Genomic DNA, 17,496 nt, shown 5'->3' on the forward strand with positions numbered 1-17,496 from the left:
AAAGTAGGGGAGGATGGGGTTAAGGGGGAGAAATCAACCAAAGGACTTATATGCATGCATACCAATGGACACAGACACCAGGGTGTGTGGGCATGAGCGGGAGGTTGGGGGAGGCAATGGGGGGGATAAGGACACATATCTAATACGTTAATCAATAAAGAAAAAGAAAAAAAACTGTGGTACATCTACACAATGGAATACTATGCTGCTATGAAAAAGAAGTTTTTTCCATTTTCAGCAGCATGGATGGAACTGAAGAGCTTTATGTAGAGGGAGAAGAACCAAGATGGCGGCAAAGTTAAACAACTAAACTGCTGCCTCGCACAACAATTTCAAAAATACAACTAAAAAACAAAACGTCTACCACCCAGAACCACGGGAAAGCTGGCTGAGTGGTAGATTTACAACTAAGAAGAGAAGGGAGCACAAACGCTGGAGAACTGAGGTACAGAGGCGTGCGCGAAGCGGGCTGGCGGTGGGCGACTGGGCGCGTGGCTTTTCTTCAAACCAAAGGGAGACAAACTCCCGATCACTCTGAACTCCAGTTTCTGGGGACACGCAGGGGACCCAGACACCTATGGGGAGAAGCTGGACTCTCGGCCATCGGTCGGAGAATGAGAGTGACTTTTCTGCAGAGGTGCACCCAGCAATCAGGGTTTGCTGTGCTGGAGCGCGGGACACGGGGACTTGGAAACACGGAAAGGCAGAGATGGCTGAAGGCAGCCATGGCCGTTGGCCACGCCCCAGCCTAGTGATGTCCTGAGACCCTGCCCCGCCCTGAGACCCTGCCCCGCACATTCTACAAACCAGCCCAGGCTCCACACAGCAGCTTTTACATATAAATGGCCTGTTCTGTGGCAGCTCAACCAAATTAACTGCAGCTCCAGTCAGACTGCTCCAAAACCGCCCAAGCAAAGAGGAGAAAACTGTAGCTCTTGCTGTAGCTCCTGCTGGGAGGCCTCAGACCTGCACCCCATTGGAGATCCAGACACTAGGGTATCTAGTGGTCGATGTGGACGACACCAGATTTCAACCACTCTCATAAGGGATACATTCAAGAGGCAGACTCAGTGAGCACCAAAGCCCTACTGTGTCTCCAGCACAGCAATTCTTCCATTATAGACACAGCAGGTCCTCACAGCCAATTGTCCTGGAGGTCAATTCCTCCCAGTGTACCAACAGCAATCAAGGCTTTTAACTACACCAAGACTTTCCACTCAGCCCACAAAAGGGTGTACCAAGAGCGACCACCTAGAGTGATTGGAGAAGCTGAGCTACCGGACCCTATAGGTCACTGACCACACAAAGCCACTCCATCAACACAGGGAGGCAGCCAAAATGTGGAGACACCGAAGTATATCACGAGTAGGAGAGATGGAGGAAAGCAAACTAATGGATGACACAGTGTTCAGAACCACATTTATAAGGTTACTCAAGAATCTCCTAAAAACCTCTGAGAAACTTGAAGAGACCTTCAAGGACCTTAATGAGAATACCAAAAAAATGGAAAAGGACCAGTCAGAAATTATGCATACACTGTCTGAAATAAAGAATATACAGAAACTCAACTGTAGACCACTGTACCCGAAGAGTCAAACCAAAGATCTGGAATATGAGGAAGAAAAAAATACCCAACCAGGGAGGCGGAAAGAAAGAAGAATCCAAAAGTGTGAGGATAGTGTAAGGAGCCTCTGGGATGGCTTTAAGTGTACCAATATCCGAATTTTTGGGGTGCCAGAAGAAGAGAGAGAGCAAGATACTGAAAACCTATTTGAAGAAATAATGACAGAAAACTTCCCCCACCTGGTGAAAGAATTAGACTTACAACTCCAGGAAGCGCACAGAACCTCAAACAAAAGGAATCCAAACAAAAGGAGGACCACACCAAGACACATCATAATTAAAATGTCAAGAGCAAAAGACAAAGAGAGAATATTAAAAGCAGCAAGAGAAAAACAGTTAGTTACCTACAAGGGAGCAACCATACGACTGTCAGCTGATTTCTCAACAGAAACTATGCAGGCCAGATGGGAATGGCAAGAAATATTCAAAGTTATGAATAGCAAGACCCTACAACCAAGATTACTCTACCCAGCAAAGTTATCATTCAGAATTGAAGGGCAGATAAAGAGCTTCACAGATAAGAAAAAGCTAAAGGAGTTCATCACCACCAAACCAGTATTATATGAAATGCTGAAAGGTATTCTTTAAAAAGAGGAAAAAGGAGAAAAAAGTAAAGATAAAAATTATGAACAACAAATATATATCTATCAACAAGTGATCCTAAAAATCAAGTGAATTAAATATCTGAGGAACAGAATAAATTGGTGAACATAATAGAATCAGAGGCATAGAATGGGAGTGGATTGATAATTCTCAGGGGTAAAGGGGTGTCTGTGTGGGGGGTACGGGAAGAGACTGGACAAAAATCATACACCTATGGATAAAGACAACGGGGGAGAGGTAAGGGCAGAGGGGGCGTCGGAACCGGGTGTTGGGGAGATATGGCGGGGAAAAAGGAGAAACAATTGTAATAATCTGAACAATAAAGATTTATTTTAAAAAATAAGAAGAGCTTTATGTAAGCGAAATAAGCCAGCTGGAGAAAGATAAATATCACACGATATTGCTCATATGTAGGATATAATGAACAACATAAACTGATGAACAAAAACAGATCCAGAGACAAGGTAACACTGAATAGACCATCCAACCTCAGAAAGAAGGAAGGGGAGGGGGTGGGGTAGAGATCAACCAAAGGACTTGTATGCATGCATATTATCATAACCAATGGACACCGACATTGGGGCAGCAGGGGCCTGCCCTGGAGGGTGGGAGTGGGGGGGTCAATCAGGGAAAAAGGAAACATATGTAATACTTCAAACAATAAAAATAAAAAATAAAAAAGCTGATGCACAGCAAAAGAAACAATAAGAACATATAAAGGCAACCTACAGAATGGGAAAACATATTTGCAATTCATGTATTTGATAAGGGGTTAATATCCAAAATATATAAAGAACCCATACAACTCTATAATGAAAAATCTGATTAGAAAACAGTTAGAGAAGCTACATAGATATTTTTCAAATAAGGCATGCAAATGGCCAACAGGTACATGAAAAGATTTTCAATATCATGAGTTATTAGGGAAATGCAAGACAAAACCACAATGAGATATCACTTCACACTGTTAGATTTACTATCATCAAGAAAACAAGAAATAAGTGTTGGTAAGGGTGTGGAGATAAGGGAACTCTTGCACACTGTTGCTATAAATGTAAATTGGTTCAGCTACAATTGAAAACAGTATTTAGATTTCTCAAAAGAAAATAGAACTAATGTATCATCCAGCAATTCCTCTTCCAGGTGTATATATAAAGGGATTGAAAATAGGATATCAAAGAAATACTGCACTCCCATATTTATTACAGCATCATTTTCATTAGCTAAGTTATGGAAACAACCTAATTGCTCATCAATAGAAAATTAATAGAGAACTTGTAGTATATATGAGCAAGGGAATATTATTTAACCATGAGAAAGGAGGAAATCCTGGCATTTGTGACAACATGGTAGAACTTGATTACATTGGACTAAGTGAGGAAAGTCAGACACAGAAAGACAAATACTGCATAATATCACTTTTATGTGGATTGCAATACTGCTGAACTCATAAAAACAAAGTAAAATGGTGGTTACAAGAGGTTGGAGGGGGCAGGTAATTATGGATATTTTGTTTAAGATTACAAACTTGAAACTAGTCCTGGAGTTCTAATGCACAGCATAGTGATCACAGAAAACAATACTGTATTGTAAAATTAATAATTGGTAAGACAATAGTTTTTAAATCATACCACAAATAAATAATAATTACATAACGTGATAGAGGTATTAGCTAATGGTATGGTGGTAATCATATTGCAATATATAAATGTATCAAATCAGCACATCTTACACCTTAAACATAGATAGTTACCTGCCAATTATATCTCAATAAAATAAATTTTTAAAATTCAAATAATAATAATCCAAAGAAACAAATGAAAAACACTTCTGGCCCTGACTGGTGTGACTCAGTGGATAGAGCATCAGCCATGCACCAAAGGGTCATGCATTTGATTCCTGGTCAAGGCCATGTACCTGGGTTTCAGGTTCAATCCCTGGCCCCAGTTGGGCATGTGCAGGAGGCAACTAATTTATGTGCCCCTCTCACATTAATGTTTCTCTCCCTCTTTTTCTCTCTCCCTCCCTCCCTTCTACTCTCTCTCTAAAAAATTCAATGAAGGAGGAGAAAATGCTGACTGAATAAGCAGACCTTTCTTGCACCTTCTCTGAGGGCCAGACTTGAAAGAAAACTAAAGTGGGAAACATACACCCAGAATTACCAATTGAGGTCCAGCTGAGGAAGAGACTTATATCAAGGAAGGACATAAAACACCTGGAGACCGGTAGGAAGGGCATGATTGAGAGAGGAGATGACCCAGCTTCCAGGGATGGCAGGCATAAAGTGAGGAGGGAGCTCTAGGCTATGGGAAGGGTTGGTCCCCTCAGAAGATAGAGACCCAGAACCCAGGTTGGGCTCCACAGCCCAGAGCACCAGAGCTGAAACTAGCAGCCCACGTAACATCCAGCCATGAAAGGCAGCAAGGCTGCTGGCCACCATGGAATCTGGAGACAGTAGACCAGAGCTAGTCATATAGAAAACCTCAGTTTCTGTTTTTTTGGGTTTTTTGTTTATTATGTTTTGTTTTGTTTTGTTTTGTTTTGTTTATGTGTTTGTTTTAAACCCAAAGCACAGGAGTTTTCATTTGAAGCTACTCATTCAAGGCTTTGGTGTAGAGAGGTAGACATGGACTCCAGGTACCTAAGGAGAGGCTGGGATGGAAAGCATTGCAGGGAGACGTGAAAATCAGCAGCCAGGAATCCTGCATTTAGTCGGATCCCCCCAAACCAAAGTGGCCATATTTCCTGAGAGAAGCCACAGCTCATGAAAAAGGGAAAAAAACCATCGTAGGTGATACAGCCTGACCTAGCCTCAGGATCCCTCCCTACCACACCCTTCATTTTTACCTTTTCAAATGAAACAACAGCAGAGACCAAGCCTGTGGGTTTGAACAGTTTAAGAAAGCACCAATGACTGGGTTTGGGGTGGGGCCATCTACCCCACTATCCCAGGAACCTGGCTGGTGCTTTCAACACATGGCAGAGATGATAGAAACACCAGGTTTCCAGCTGATCCCACTGGACTGACTGCATGCAAGGATCTCTGCCCAGCTGAAGGCCGAGTACTATTGTGGGCCACTCGCAGAGGAGTAAATATGGGACAGGGAAACACACCCACCACATTCCCTAAAATCTGAACAGCACCTCCCCCGCACTTACCCCTCACAAGATACCCAGAAATCTAGACTGCCAATTTCACCTAAATCCCTTTCAGAAACAGACTTAAAAAAAATCTTTATTGTTCAGATTATTACAGTTGTTCCTCTTTTCCCCCCATAGATCCCCTCCACGTGGTTCCCACCCACCCCATGCCCTTACCCCCCCCCTGTCCTAATCCATAGGTGTATGATTTTTGTCCAGTCTCTTCCCACACCCCCCATACCCCTTTCCCCCTGAGGATTGTCAGTCCACTCCCTTTCTATGCTAAGAAAAAGCTAAAGGAGTTCATCACTGCCAAACCAGTATTATATGAAACTAGAGACCCGGTGCACGAAATTCATGCATGGGGGGTGTCCCTCAGCCCAGCCTGCACCCTCTCAAATCTGGGACCCCTTGAGGGATGTCCGACTGCCCATTTAAGCCCGATCATGGTAGGATTGGGCCTAAATGGGCAGTAGGACATCCCTCTCACAATCCAGGACTGCTGGCTCCCAACTGCTTGCCTGCCTGCCTTCCTGATTGCCCCTAACCGCTTCTACCTGCCAGCCTGATCACCCCCTAACCACTCCCCTGCCAGCCTGATTGATGCCTAACTGCTCCCCTGCCAGCCTGTTTGCCCCTAACTGCCCTCCCCTGCAGGCCTGGTCACCCCTAACTGCCCTCCCCTGCTGGCCTGATCACCCACAACTGCCCTCCCTTGCAGGCCTGGTCCTTCCCAACTGCCCTACCCTGCTGGCCATCTTGTAGTGGCCATCTTGTGTCCACATGGGGGCAACCATCTTGTGTGTTGGAGTGATGGTCAATTTGCATATTACTCTTTTATTAGATAGGATAGAGGCCTGGTGCACGGGTGGGGGCCAGCTGGTTTGCCCTGAAGGGTGTCCCGGATCAGGGTGGGGGTTCCCTTAAGGCATGGGGTGGCCTCGGCAAGGGGCCTGTGGTGGTTTGCAGGCCGGCCACGCCCCCCAGCGACCCAAGTGGAGGCCCTGGTATCTGCGATTTATTTATCTTCTATAATTGAAACTTTGTAGCCTTCAGCAGAGCCAAGCCTCCTGCTTGCTCTGAAGCCACAGCCATTTTTGTTGGGATTTATTTATCTTCTATAATTGAAACTTTGTAGCAGAGGCCAAGGCAGGCCAGGGCTGCTGGAGCTTGGCTTCCTCCATCACCGGGGGCAACCCAAACCTCCTGCTCTCTCCAGCTCTGTGGCTACCACCATTTTTGTTGGGATTTATTTATCTTCTATAATTGAAACTTTGTAGCCTTGAGTAGAGGCCTAGGCCAGCCAGGGTGTTCATAAAGCTTGGCTTCCTCCATTACTGGGGAAACTCAAGCCTCCTGCTTGCTCCATGGCCACAGCCATCTTGGTTGGTTTAATTTGCATAATCACTCCTGATTGGCTGGTGGGCGTGGCTTTTGGGTGTGGCAGAGTGATGGTTAATTTGCATATTACTCTTTTATTAGATAGGATGCTGAAAGGTATTCTTTAAGAAACAGACTTTTAAGTAATTAAAATTGACAGCTGGCTGGCAGGCAAAGGCTGACAGAGGGAGCCCAGGGAACCTAGGAAAGTTTCCTGACCCAGCCCTAGGCCCCATGGTGCTAACCAACCTGCTTTAGAGGGCAGATTGGCCCCTCCTGCTTACAGCCAAGTCATGTGGACACACACAAACTGGATTGCTTGGGGCTTCAAGCAAGTTGCTGAAAGCAATGGGGAGTATAGTTTCTGACAATGGTTAGCTTCTAAGTACCTCAGAAGAAGGCCAGAATTGGCAGTCAGAATAGTCAACCACAGTCATTAGAAAAGCAGGATCGAAAGGGAACTCCCATGGGACACTAAACTCTGCTGAAATGAATACCACTTCACTTATTTTTTTTCTTTTCTTACTTTTTTCCTCTTCTCTTTTTTCTCTTTTTTATTTATATTTCTACTTTATTGATTTCTTATTATTCTAGTCTCTATTGTTTCATTCATATATCTAATTTTCCTCTTCCCTTTTTCTAATCAATTTTTTTCTGTCTCTCCTTTATCTCCTGCTTTCTCATTTTTTTAAATATATTTTATTGATTTTTTACAGAGAGGAAGAGAGAGGGATAGAGAGTTAGAAACATCAATGAGAGAGAAACATCGATCAGCTGCCTCTTGCACACCCCCTACTGGGGATGTGCCCGCAACCAAGGTACATGCCTTTGACTGGAATCGAACCTGGGACCCTTGAGTCCGCAGGCCGACGCTCTATCCACTGAGCCAAACTGGTTTCGACATGCTTTCTCATCTTTTTTCCTTTTATTTTGACTCCATCTACTTTCTTCTGTATATTCTTTTTCAAATGTTTTTCTTCATCTATATTTAAAACAATTTTCTTTCCCCTAGTCCCCTAATTCTTTATTCAGATTTTCTGTATTTTAGATCTAGCCCTACATATTCCTTTTCCTTCCCCCATTTTTTCTGTTTGAGTTTTTGGTTTGTTTCCTTGTTTTCTAATTTTTCTCCACATATTTTTTTTTCTTTTCTTATATCATTCTTGCTCTCTTTTCTATTTCATAATTATCTCCTCTCTGATGGTTGCTTTTGTAGTTGCTGTAGGGGTCTTGGGTGTATTTTTGTTTTGTTTCTTTTATTTCATGTATTATTGAGTTGTATTTTGTTTTGTTTTATTTGGTCAGCACCTCAACAACAGATCACAGGACATGGTCAAGGGTGAGCCACATATTCAGCCATCCATGAATGGGATCATAGCATTCAAGACCCAACTACAACAGAAGAACCCAAATATCTCAAGCAAGGAGCTTTCTTAGAGCACCCAGCTCAGGAGATCTAAGAAACTGCACCACTGGGTCCCAAAAAACACCTACTATATAATACCACCGCAAAAAGTCTGGGAGGCATAGCAGTGTGATCTAATATATAGAAACAAATACAAAGGAGTAGCAAAAATGGAAGGGACAGAGAATTAACCCCCAAATGAAAGAAAAGGAAGAATCACCAGAGAAGGACCAAAATGAAATGGAGGCAAGCAATTTGTCAGATAAATAATTCAAAATAATGGTTATAAGGATGCTCAAAAATTCAGTGAAAAATAAAGCAATTTCATGAGAAGTATAAGGAACTTAATGAGACCTACACCAACATGAATAAGAATCAAGTGGAAATGAAGAAAGACATAGCTGAAATAAAGAACACCCAGGAAGGATTCAACAGTACACTAGAAGAAGCTGAGGACTAAATCAGTGAATTAAAAGATCAGGTACAAAATAACACCCATTCAGATCAGGAAATGGGAAAAAATTAAAAAGTAGGGAGAGAGTTTAATGGAGATTTGGGACAACATGATATGTAACAACACCCACATTATGGGGATGCCAGAAGGAAAAGAATCTGAGAAAGGAATAGAGAACCTGTTTGAAGAAATAATGGCAGAAAATTTACCAACTTGGTGAAGGAAAAAACTGCCTCAAGTTCAGGAAACACAGAGAGTCCCAAACAAGATGAACCCAAAAAGATCCATGCCGAGCCATATAATAATTAAAATGGAAAATATTAAAGACAAAGAAAGAATCTTAAGGGCTGTAAGAGAGAGACAGAAAGTGAACTACAAGGGAGCTCCCATTAGACTATCAGCTGACTTCTCAATAGAAACACTTCAGGCCGAAAAGGAATGCCATGAACTATACAAGGAAATGAAAACTAAGGTACTGAATGCAAGACTACTCTATCCAGCAAGACTATCTTTCAAAATAGAAGTTGAAATAAACAGATTCTCAGACCAAAAAAGTCTAAAAGAGTTTATTACTATGAAACCAGCATTGCAAGTAATGCTAGATGGACTGTTGTAAGAAGAAATAAAGAGAAAGAGAAGAACTCAAGCATAAAAATAAAAATGACAATAAATAAGTACCTATAAATAATAACCTCAAATGTAAATGGCTTAAATTCTCCAATCAAAAGACATAGGGTGGCTGAATGGATAAGAAAAGATGACTCATATATATGCTGTCTACAAGAAACCCACCTCAGAAAGGACTCACAAAGAATGAAAGTTAAGGGATTGAAAATTTTTTTTTCAGGCAAATGGAAATGAAAAAAAAAAACTGGGATAGCAATACTCACATCTGACAAAAAAAGACTTCAAAGTGAAGGCCATCACAAGAGATAATGAAAGCCACTTCATAATACTAAATAGATCAATACAAGAGGATATAACTCTGGAAAACATATATGAACCCATTACAGGATCATCCAAATGCATTAAGAAATCTTCTGGGAGAGATCAAAAGGAATACAATCATAGTAGAGTATTTTAACACCCAACTGACACCATGGGATAGATCTTCTACATAAAAAAATCAACAAGGAAACAGCAACACTAAACAACACACTATATCAGGTGGAATTAATTGACACTTTTGACACTTTCAGAATATTTCACCCCAAACCCATAGAATATACATTATTCTCAAGTGCACATGGGACATTTTCAAAAATAGACCACGTTAGAGCACAAACTAAGTCTCTACAAGTTCAAGAAGACTGAAATTATATCAAGCATCTTCTCAGATTACAGTGGCATAAAATCAACTAAAATAAAAATACTCAAAAAAGTTCACACACATGGAGGCTAAATAGCATGTTAATAAACAATGAATTGGTTACCAAATATATCAAAGAAGAAATAAAAAACATCCTGGAAACAAATAAAAATGAACACACAACAATACAAAATCTATCTGATACAGTGAAAGCAGTCCTGAGAGGGAAGTTCATAGCATTACAGACCTCCCTCAGAAAATAAGAAAAAATTTTAATAAGTTATCTAATGTTATAACTTAAAAAATTAGAAAGAGAACAATAAGAAAACACAGGCTAATTGAAGAAAATAATAAAGATCAGAGTGGAAATGAATGACATAGAGATTATGAAAACAATACAAAAGATGAATAAAACCAAGAGCTGGTTCTTTTTGAAAAGATAAACAAGTTGGATGAACCTTTAGCCAGACTCATCAAGAAACAAAGGGAGAGGGCCCAAATAAACAAAATCAGAAACAAAAGAGGCAAAGTAACAACTGACCCACAGAAATACAAAAGGTGATAAAAATTACTATGAGCAATTACATTCCAACAAGCTGGACAACCTGTACAAAATGGACATAGTCCTAGAAAATACAATCTTCCAAATCTCAAACAGGAAGAATCAGAAAACCTGAATAGGTTGATAACTCCAGATGAAATTGAAGCAGTAATCAAGAAATGCTCAGCAATCAAAAGCCCTGGTCCTGAGGGCTTCACAGGGGTGTTTTATCAAACATTCAAAGAAGAACTAACACCTATTCTACTCAAACTTTTACAAAAAATCCAAGAGGAAGGGATACTTTCAAGCTATTTTAATGAAGCTAGCATTACCCTAATTCAACAACCAGGTAACGATACTGCAAAGAAAGAGAATTACAGTCCAATATCCCTGATGAACACAGATGCTAAAATCCTCAACAAAATGTTAGCAAATCGAATCCAGCAATACATTAAAAGGATCATACACTATGACCAAGTTGGATTTATTCCAGGAATGCAAGGATGGTACAATATTCAAAAATCAGTAAATGTGATACATCACATAAACAAATTGGAAGACAAAAATCACATGATCATATCAATTGATGCAGAAAAATAATTTGATAAATCCAACACCATTTTTTATAAAAACTCTCAGCAAAGTTGGAATAGAAAGATCATAACTCAAAATAATAAAGGTTATACATGACAAACCTCCAGCCAACATCATACTCAATGGGCAGAAACTGAAACCATTTCTCCCAAGAACAGGGACAAGGGTCTTTGCTTTCACCACTCATATTCAACATGGTACTTGATGTCCTTGCAACAGCAATCAGACAAGAAGAAACAAAAGGCATCCAGAATGGAAAGGAGGAATTAAAACTCATTAAACACTGATGACATGATATTATACATGGAAAACAATAAAGGCTCCATCAAAACTCTTCCAGATCTAAGAAATGAATTCAGCAATGTAGCAGGATACAAAATTAGTACCTAGAAATCATTGGCATTTTTATACACCTATAATGAACTTTCAGAAAGAGAAATTTAAAAACAATCCCAACTAGAAACAGCAATCAGAAAGGATATATGCACCCCTATGTTCATAGCAGCACAATTTACTATAGCTAAGATTTGGAAACAGCCTAAGTGCCCATCAGCAGATGAGTGGATTAAAAAGCTGTGGTACATCTACACAATGGAATACTGGGCTGTGATAAAAAGAAGGAGTTCTTACCATTTGCAACAACATGGATGGAACTGGAGAGCATTATGCTTAGTGAAATAAGCCAGTCAGAGAAAAATAAATATCACATGATCTCACTCATTTATGGAATATAAAGAACAACATAAATTGATGAACAAACACAGATCCTGAGACAGAGAAACATCGATCAGACAGTCAAACCTCAGAGGGAAGGTAGGGGAGGGTGGGGATATGGAGGAGAGATCAACCAAAGGACTTGTATGCATTCATATAAGCCTAACCAATGGACACAGACAACAGGGGGGTGAGGGCATGAGTGGGGGAGATGGGGGGTAATGGGGGAATAAGGACACATATGTAATACCTTAATCAAAGAAATTTTAAAAATAAATGAGTAAATAAAATAAAAACAATTCCATTTACTATTGCATAAAAAACTTAAGATACTTAGGAATACACTTAACCAAGAAGGAAAAGAACTGTACACGGAACCTAAAAGACATTGAAAAAAAGATAGAGGGAGATATAAACAAGTGGAACAATATACAATGTTCATGAACTGGTAGGTTCAACATAATTAAAATGTCCATACTACCCAAAGAAATCTATAGATTCAGTGCACTCCCCATTAAAATACCAACGGCATATTTCACAGACCTAGAACGAACTCTCCAAAAATTCATCTGGAATAAAAAAAGACCTCAAATAGCTGCAGCAATCCTGAGAAAGGAGAACAAAGTAGGAAGAATATCAATACCAGATATCAAGATGTATTACAAAGCCACTGTTCTCAAAACTGCTTGGTACTGGCACAAGAACAGAAATAATATATATATATGTATTTATATATACTGAATGGCCAGATTATGGTCATAATAATCTGGCCATTCAGTGTATAGACCAATGGAACAGAACAGAGAACCCAGAAATCGACCCAAGTCAATATACTCAATTAATATTGACAAAGGAGGCAAGAGCATACAATGGAGTCAAGACAGTATCTTCAATAAATGATGTTGGGAATATTGGACAGATACATGCAAACAAAATGAAACTAGACCACCAACTTACACCATACACAAAAATAAACTCAAAATGGATAAAGGACTTAAACGTAAGATGAGAAACCATAAAAATCTTAGAAGAATTCACAGGCAGCAAAATATCAGACATATCTCATAGCAATATCTTTACTGACACATCTCCTAGGACCGTGGTCGGCAAACTGTGGCTCGTGAGCCACATGCGGCTCTTTCGCCCCTTGAGTGTGGCTCTACCACAAAATACCATGGCCTGGGCAAGTCTATTTTGAAGAAGTGGCGTTAGAAGAAGTTTAAGTTTAAAAATTTTGGCTCTCAAAAGAAATTTCAATCGTTGTACTGTTGATATTTGGCTCTGTTGACTAATGAGTTTGCCAACCACTGTCCTAGGACAATGGAACCTAAGGAGAAAATAAACAAGTGGGAGTACATCAAAATAAAAAGTTTCTGCGCAGCAAAAGAAACCATCAACAAAACAACAAGAGAGCCCACTGCATGGGAGATCATATTTGCCAATGTTACATAAGATTAAGGTTTAATCTGCAAAATCTATAGGGAATGTATACAACTTAAAAGGAAGATAAACAATCCAATCAAAAAATGGGAAAAGGACCTAAATAGACACTTCTGGAAAGAGGACATACAGAAGGCCAAGAGACATATGAAAAAATGCTCAAAGTTACTAATCATCAGAGAAATGCAAATCAAAACAACAATAAGGTACCATCTCACCTGTCAGAATGGCTTCGTCAACAAATCAACAAATGACAAATGCTGGCGAGGATGTGGAGAAAAAGGAACCCTCGTGCACTGCTAGTGGGAATGCAGACTGGTGCAGCCATTGTGGAAACAGTATGGAGTTTCCTCAAAAAATTAAAAATGGAGCTCCCAGTGATCTCACTTCTAGGAATATATCCTAAGAATCCTAAATCACGAATCAGAAAAAAATATATGCACCCCTATATTTATTGCAGCACAATTTACAATAGCTAAATCTGGAAACAGCCCAAGTGCCCATCAGCAGATGAGTGGATAAAAAGCTGTGGTGCATTTACACAATGAAATACCATGGAGCTATAAAAAATAAGGATCTTTTTAACCTTGGAGACAACATGGAGGGACCTGGAAAGCATTATGCTAAGCGAAATAAGCCAGTCACAGAAACACAAATATCACATGGTCTACCTTTTATATGGAATCTAATGAACAAAGTAAACTGACAAACAAAATAAGTCCAGAGACAAGGACACTGCAACAGACTTAGGATTCTCAGAGGAAGGGCTGGGGTGAGGCAGAAGAGATTAACCAAAGAACTTCTATGCATATATTCATAACCTATGCACAGAGACAATAGGGAGGTGAAGGCCTAGGGAGGAGGCCCCAGAAGGGAGGAGGGTGTCAATACAGGGGGAAGGGGATATCTGTAATACTTTCAAAAGTAAAGATAAATTTAATAAATAAATATTATAATATAATTTTAAAAAACGGAGAAAGATAAACATCACATGATCTCACACATTTATGGAATATAATGAACAACATAAACTGATGAACAAAAACAGATCCAGAGACAGAGAAACATCCATCAGACCGTCAAGCCTCAGAGGGAAGGCAGGGGAGGGTAGGGGTAAGGGAGAGAGATCAACCAAAGGACTTGTATGCATGCATATAAGCCTAACCAATGGACACAGACAACAGGGGGGTGAGGGCATGAGTGGGGGTGTTGGATGAGTAATGGGGGGATAAGGACACATATGTAATACCTTAATCAATATAGAATTTTTTTAAAAATACAGTCACTGGCTTGAAATCTCAGTATTTAAAAAAAAGGCAAAATCCATATTCTATTTCATTTGGGGGGGTCTTTTTTGATTAAGGAATTACATATGTGTCCTTATCCCCTAATTGCCCCTCCAACCCCCCCCACTCATGCCCTCACCCCCTTGGTGTCTGTGTCCATTGGTTATATGCATGCATACAAGTCCTTTGGTTGATCTCTCCCCTATACCCCCACCCTCACCTACCTTCCCTCTGAGGTTTGATGGACTGATCGATGATTCTCTGTCTCTGGATCTGTTTTTGTTCATCGGTTTATGTGGTTCATTATATTCCATAAATGAGTGAGATCATGTGATATTTATCTTTCTCTGACAGACTTATTTCGCTTAGCATAATGCTCTCCAGTTCCATCCATGTTGTTGCAAATGGTAAGAATTTCTTCTTTCGCTGAAACCGGTTTGGCTCAGTGGATAGAGCGTCGGCCTGTGAACTGAAGGGTCCCAGGTTCGATTCCGGTCAAGGGCAAGTACCATGGTTGCGGGCACATCCCTGGTGGGGGGTGTGCAAGAGGCAGCTGATCGATGTTTCTAACTCTCTATCCCTCTCTCTTCCTCTCTGTAAAAAATCAATAAAATATATTTTTTAAAAAGAAATAATTCCTTCTTTTTACCGCAGCATAGTATTTCATTGTGTAGATGTACCACAGTTTTTTAATCCACTCATCTGCTTATGGGCACTTAGGCTGTTTCCAAATCTTAGCTATGGTAAATTGTGCTGCTATGAAAATAGGGGTACATATATCCTTTCTGATTGGTGTTTCTAGTTTCTTGGAATATATTCCTAGAAGTGGTATCACTGGGTCAAATGGGAGTTCCCATTTTAGTTTTTCGAGGAAACTCCATATTGTTCTCCACAGTGGCTGCACCAGTCTATATTCCCACCAGCAGTGCACGAGGGTTCCTTTTTCTCTGCATCCTCGCCAGCACTTGTCATTTGATGATTTGTTGATGATAGCCATTCTGACAGGTGTGAGAGGTACCATGTTGTGGTTTTGATTTGCATCTCTCAGATGATTAGTGACTTGGAGCATGTTTTCATGTCTCTTGGCCTTCCTTATGTCCTCTTTTGAAAAGTATCTATTTAGGTCCGTTCCCCATTTTTTTATTGGGTTATCTTTCTTTTGTTAAGTTGTATGAGTTCCCTGTGAATGTTAGAGATGAAACCCTTATCAGTGATAACAAAGGCAAATATGTTCTCCCATGCAGTGGGATTTCTTGTTGTTTTGCTGATGGTTTCTTTTGCTGTACAGAAGCTTTTTATTTTGATGTAATCCTATTTGTTTATTTTCTTTTTAGTTTCCATTGCCCTAGGAGCTGTATTGGTAAAGATATTGCTTCAGCATATGTCTGGATTTTGCTGCCTGTGGATTCCTCTAATATTTTTATCGCTGCCAGTCTTACATTTAATTCCTTTGTCCATTTTGAGTTTATTTTTGGGTATGGGGTAAGTTGGTGGTGTCGTTTTATTATTTTTTTGCATATATCCGTCCAATTTTCCCAACACTATTTATTGAATAGACTGTCTTGACTCCATTTTATGTTCTTGCCTCCTTTGTCAAATATTAATTTAACATAGTGGTTTGGGTCAATTTCTGGGTTCTCTATTCTATTCCATTGATCTATATGTCTGTTCTTGTGCCAGTACCAGGCAGTTTTGAGAACAGTAACTTTGTAATAGATCTTAATATCCGGTATGGAGATCCCCCGAACTTTGTTCTTCTTTCTCAGGATTGCTGCAGCTATTCGGGGTCTTTTTTTATTCCAGATGAATTTTTGGAAAGTTCGTTCTAAGTCTGTGAAATATGCCGTTGGTATTTTAATGGGAAGTGCATTGAATCTATAGATTGTTTTGGGTAGTATGGACATTTTAATGATGTTGATTCTACCAATCCATGAACACAGTATGTTCTTCCATCTGTTTATGTCTTCCTCTATCTCTTTTTTCAGTGTCCTGTAGTTTTCGAGTATAGGTCTTTTACCTCCTTAGTTAAGTTTATTCCTAGGTATCTTAATGTTTTGTGTGCGATGGTTAATGGGTTTTTTTAAATCTCTCTTTCTGTAAGTTCACTATTGGTGTATAAAAATACCATAGATTTCTTGGCATTAATTTTGTATCCTGCTACATTGCCGAATTCAATTTTTTTAAATTTAATAAAAGTTTATTTTTCAAAATGTACAGCCAGTGAGATCTGTTGTTCATGCATTTTCTCCAGCAGCTGGGGCATCCCGATCTTTGGTGTTTCTGGTATAAATCACTTGAGCTCCATGCTTTGAGACTAGTTTAATAAGTCCTTTATTAAGGAGCTCCTTAAGGGCTGCCCTGGCCAAGGAGCCATGAATCTTTAGCCTATTGAAGACCACAGCTGGGGTTATCAGCTTATAGTTGGGAACTTCCTTACAGAGCTTGTCATATGTGGCTTTGTCAAACAAGACCAGGTTATTGAGCTTGTCCTGAACTTCGCCTTTGGACCACTTCTTTTTGGCCTTGCCCCCTGACTTGTTCACAAGGTTTTTGTCTTTCTTGGCCAACTTTCCAGCATCTTTCTTCTTGTCGTCCTTGAGCAGCATCGCAGGACTCGGAGAGCGGGGATGCGCTGCTGCCTCGCCAAGATGTAGGCCTGAGAGGAACTCATTTATTAAGTCTAATAATTTTTTATGGAATCTTTAGGGTTTTCTATGTACAATATCATGTCATCTGCAAGTAATGACTGTTTTACGTCTTCTTTTCCAATTTAGAAACCTTTTATTTTTTCTTCTTGTCTAAATGCTATGGCTAGCACTTCCACTACTATGTTGAACAGGAGTGCCCATATTCTATTTCAATGTTTTCTACACATAGATTGATGTCCCTAGTTATGTTTCATTTTACTCTTCTGATTATTCAGCTTAAGGAATAAAATTTTCCTGCTCAGATAGATGTACATATAAGTGTCACAGGAAAACACTTTGGACAGCTGTCTGATAGAGG

At 40.0% G+C, this 17,496-nt stretch overlaps 1 protein-coding gene across 1 annotated transcript; it reads right to left on the reverse strand.

Moving 5' to 3' along the window:
• Positions 1 to 16,724: 16,724 nt before the first annotated feature.
• Positions 16,725 to 17,096, reverse strand: LOC103302139 (40S ribosomal protein S25-like). Its single transcript, XM_054721065.1, has one exon. It carries the CDS (start codon positions 17,094 to 17,096, stop codon positions 16,725 to 16,727), a length of 372 nt encoding a protein of 123 aa, XP_054577040.1.
• Positions 17,097 to 17,496: the final 400 nt, after the last annotated feature.

The sequence above is a fragment of the Eptesicus fuscus genome, chromosome 1 (genome assembly GCF_027574615.1).
Source record: "Eptesicus fuscus isolate TK198812 chromosome 1, DD_ASM_mEF_20220401, whole genome shotgun sequence".
NCBI classification, from domain to species: domain Eukaryota; kingdom Metazoa; phylum Chordata; class Mammalia; order Chiroptera; family Vespertilionidae; genus Eptesicus; species Eptesicus fuscus.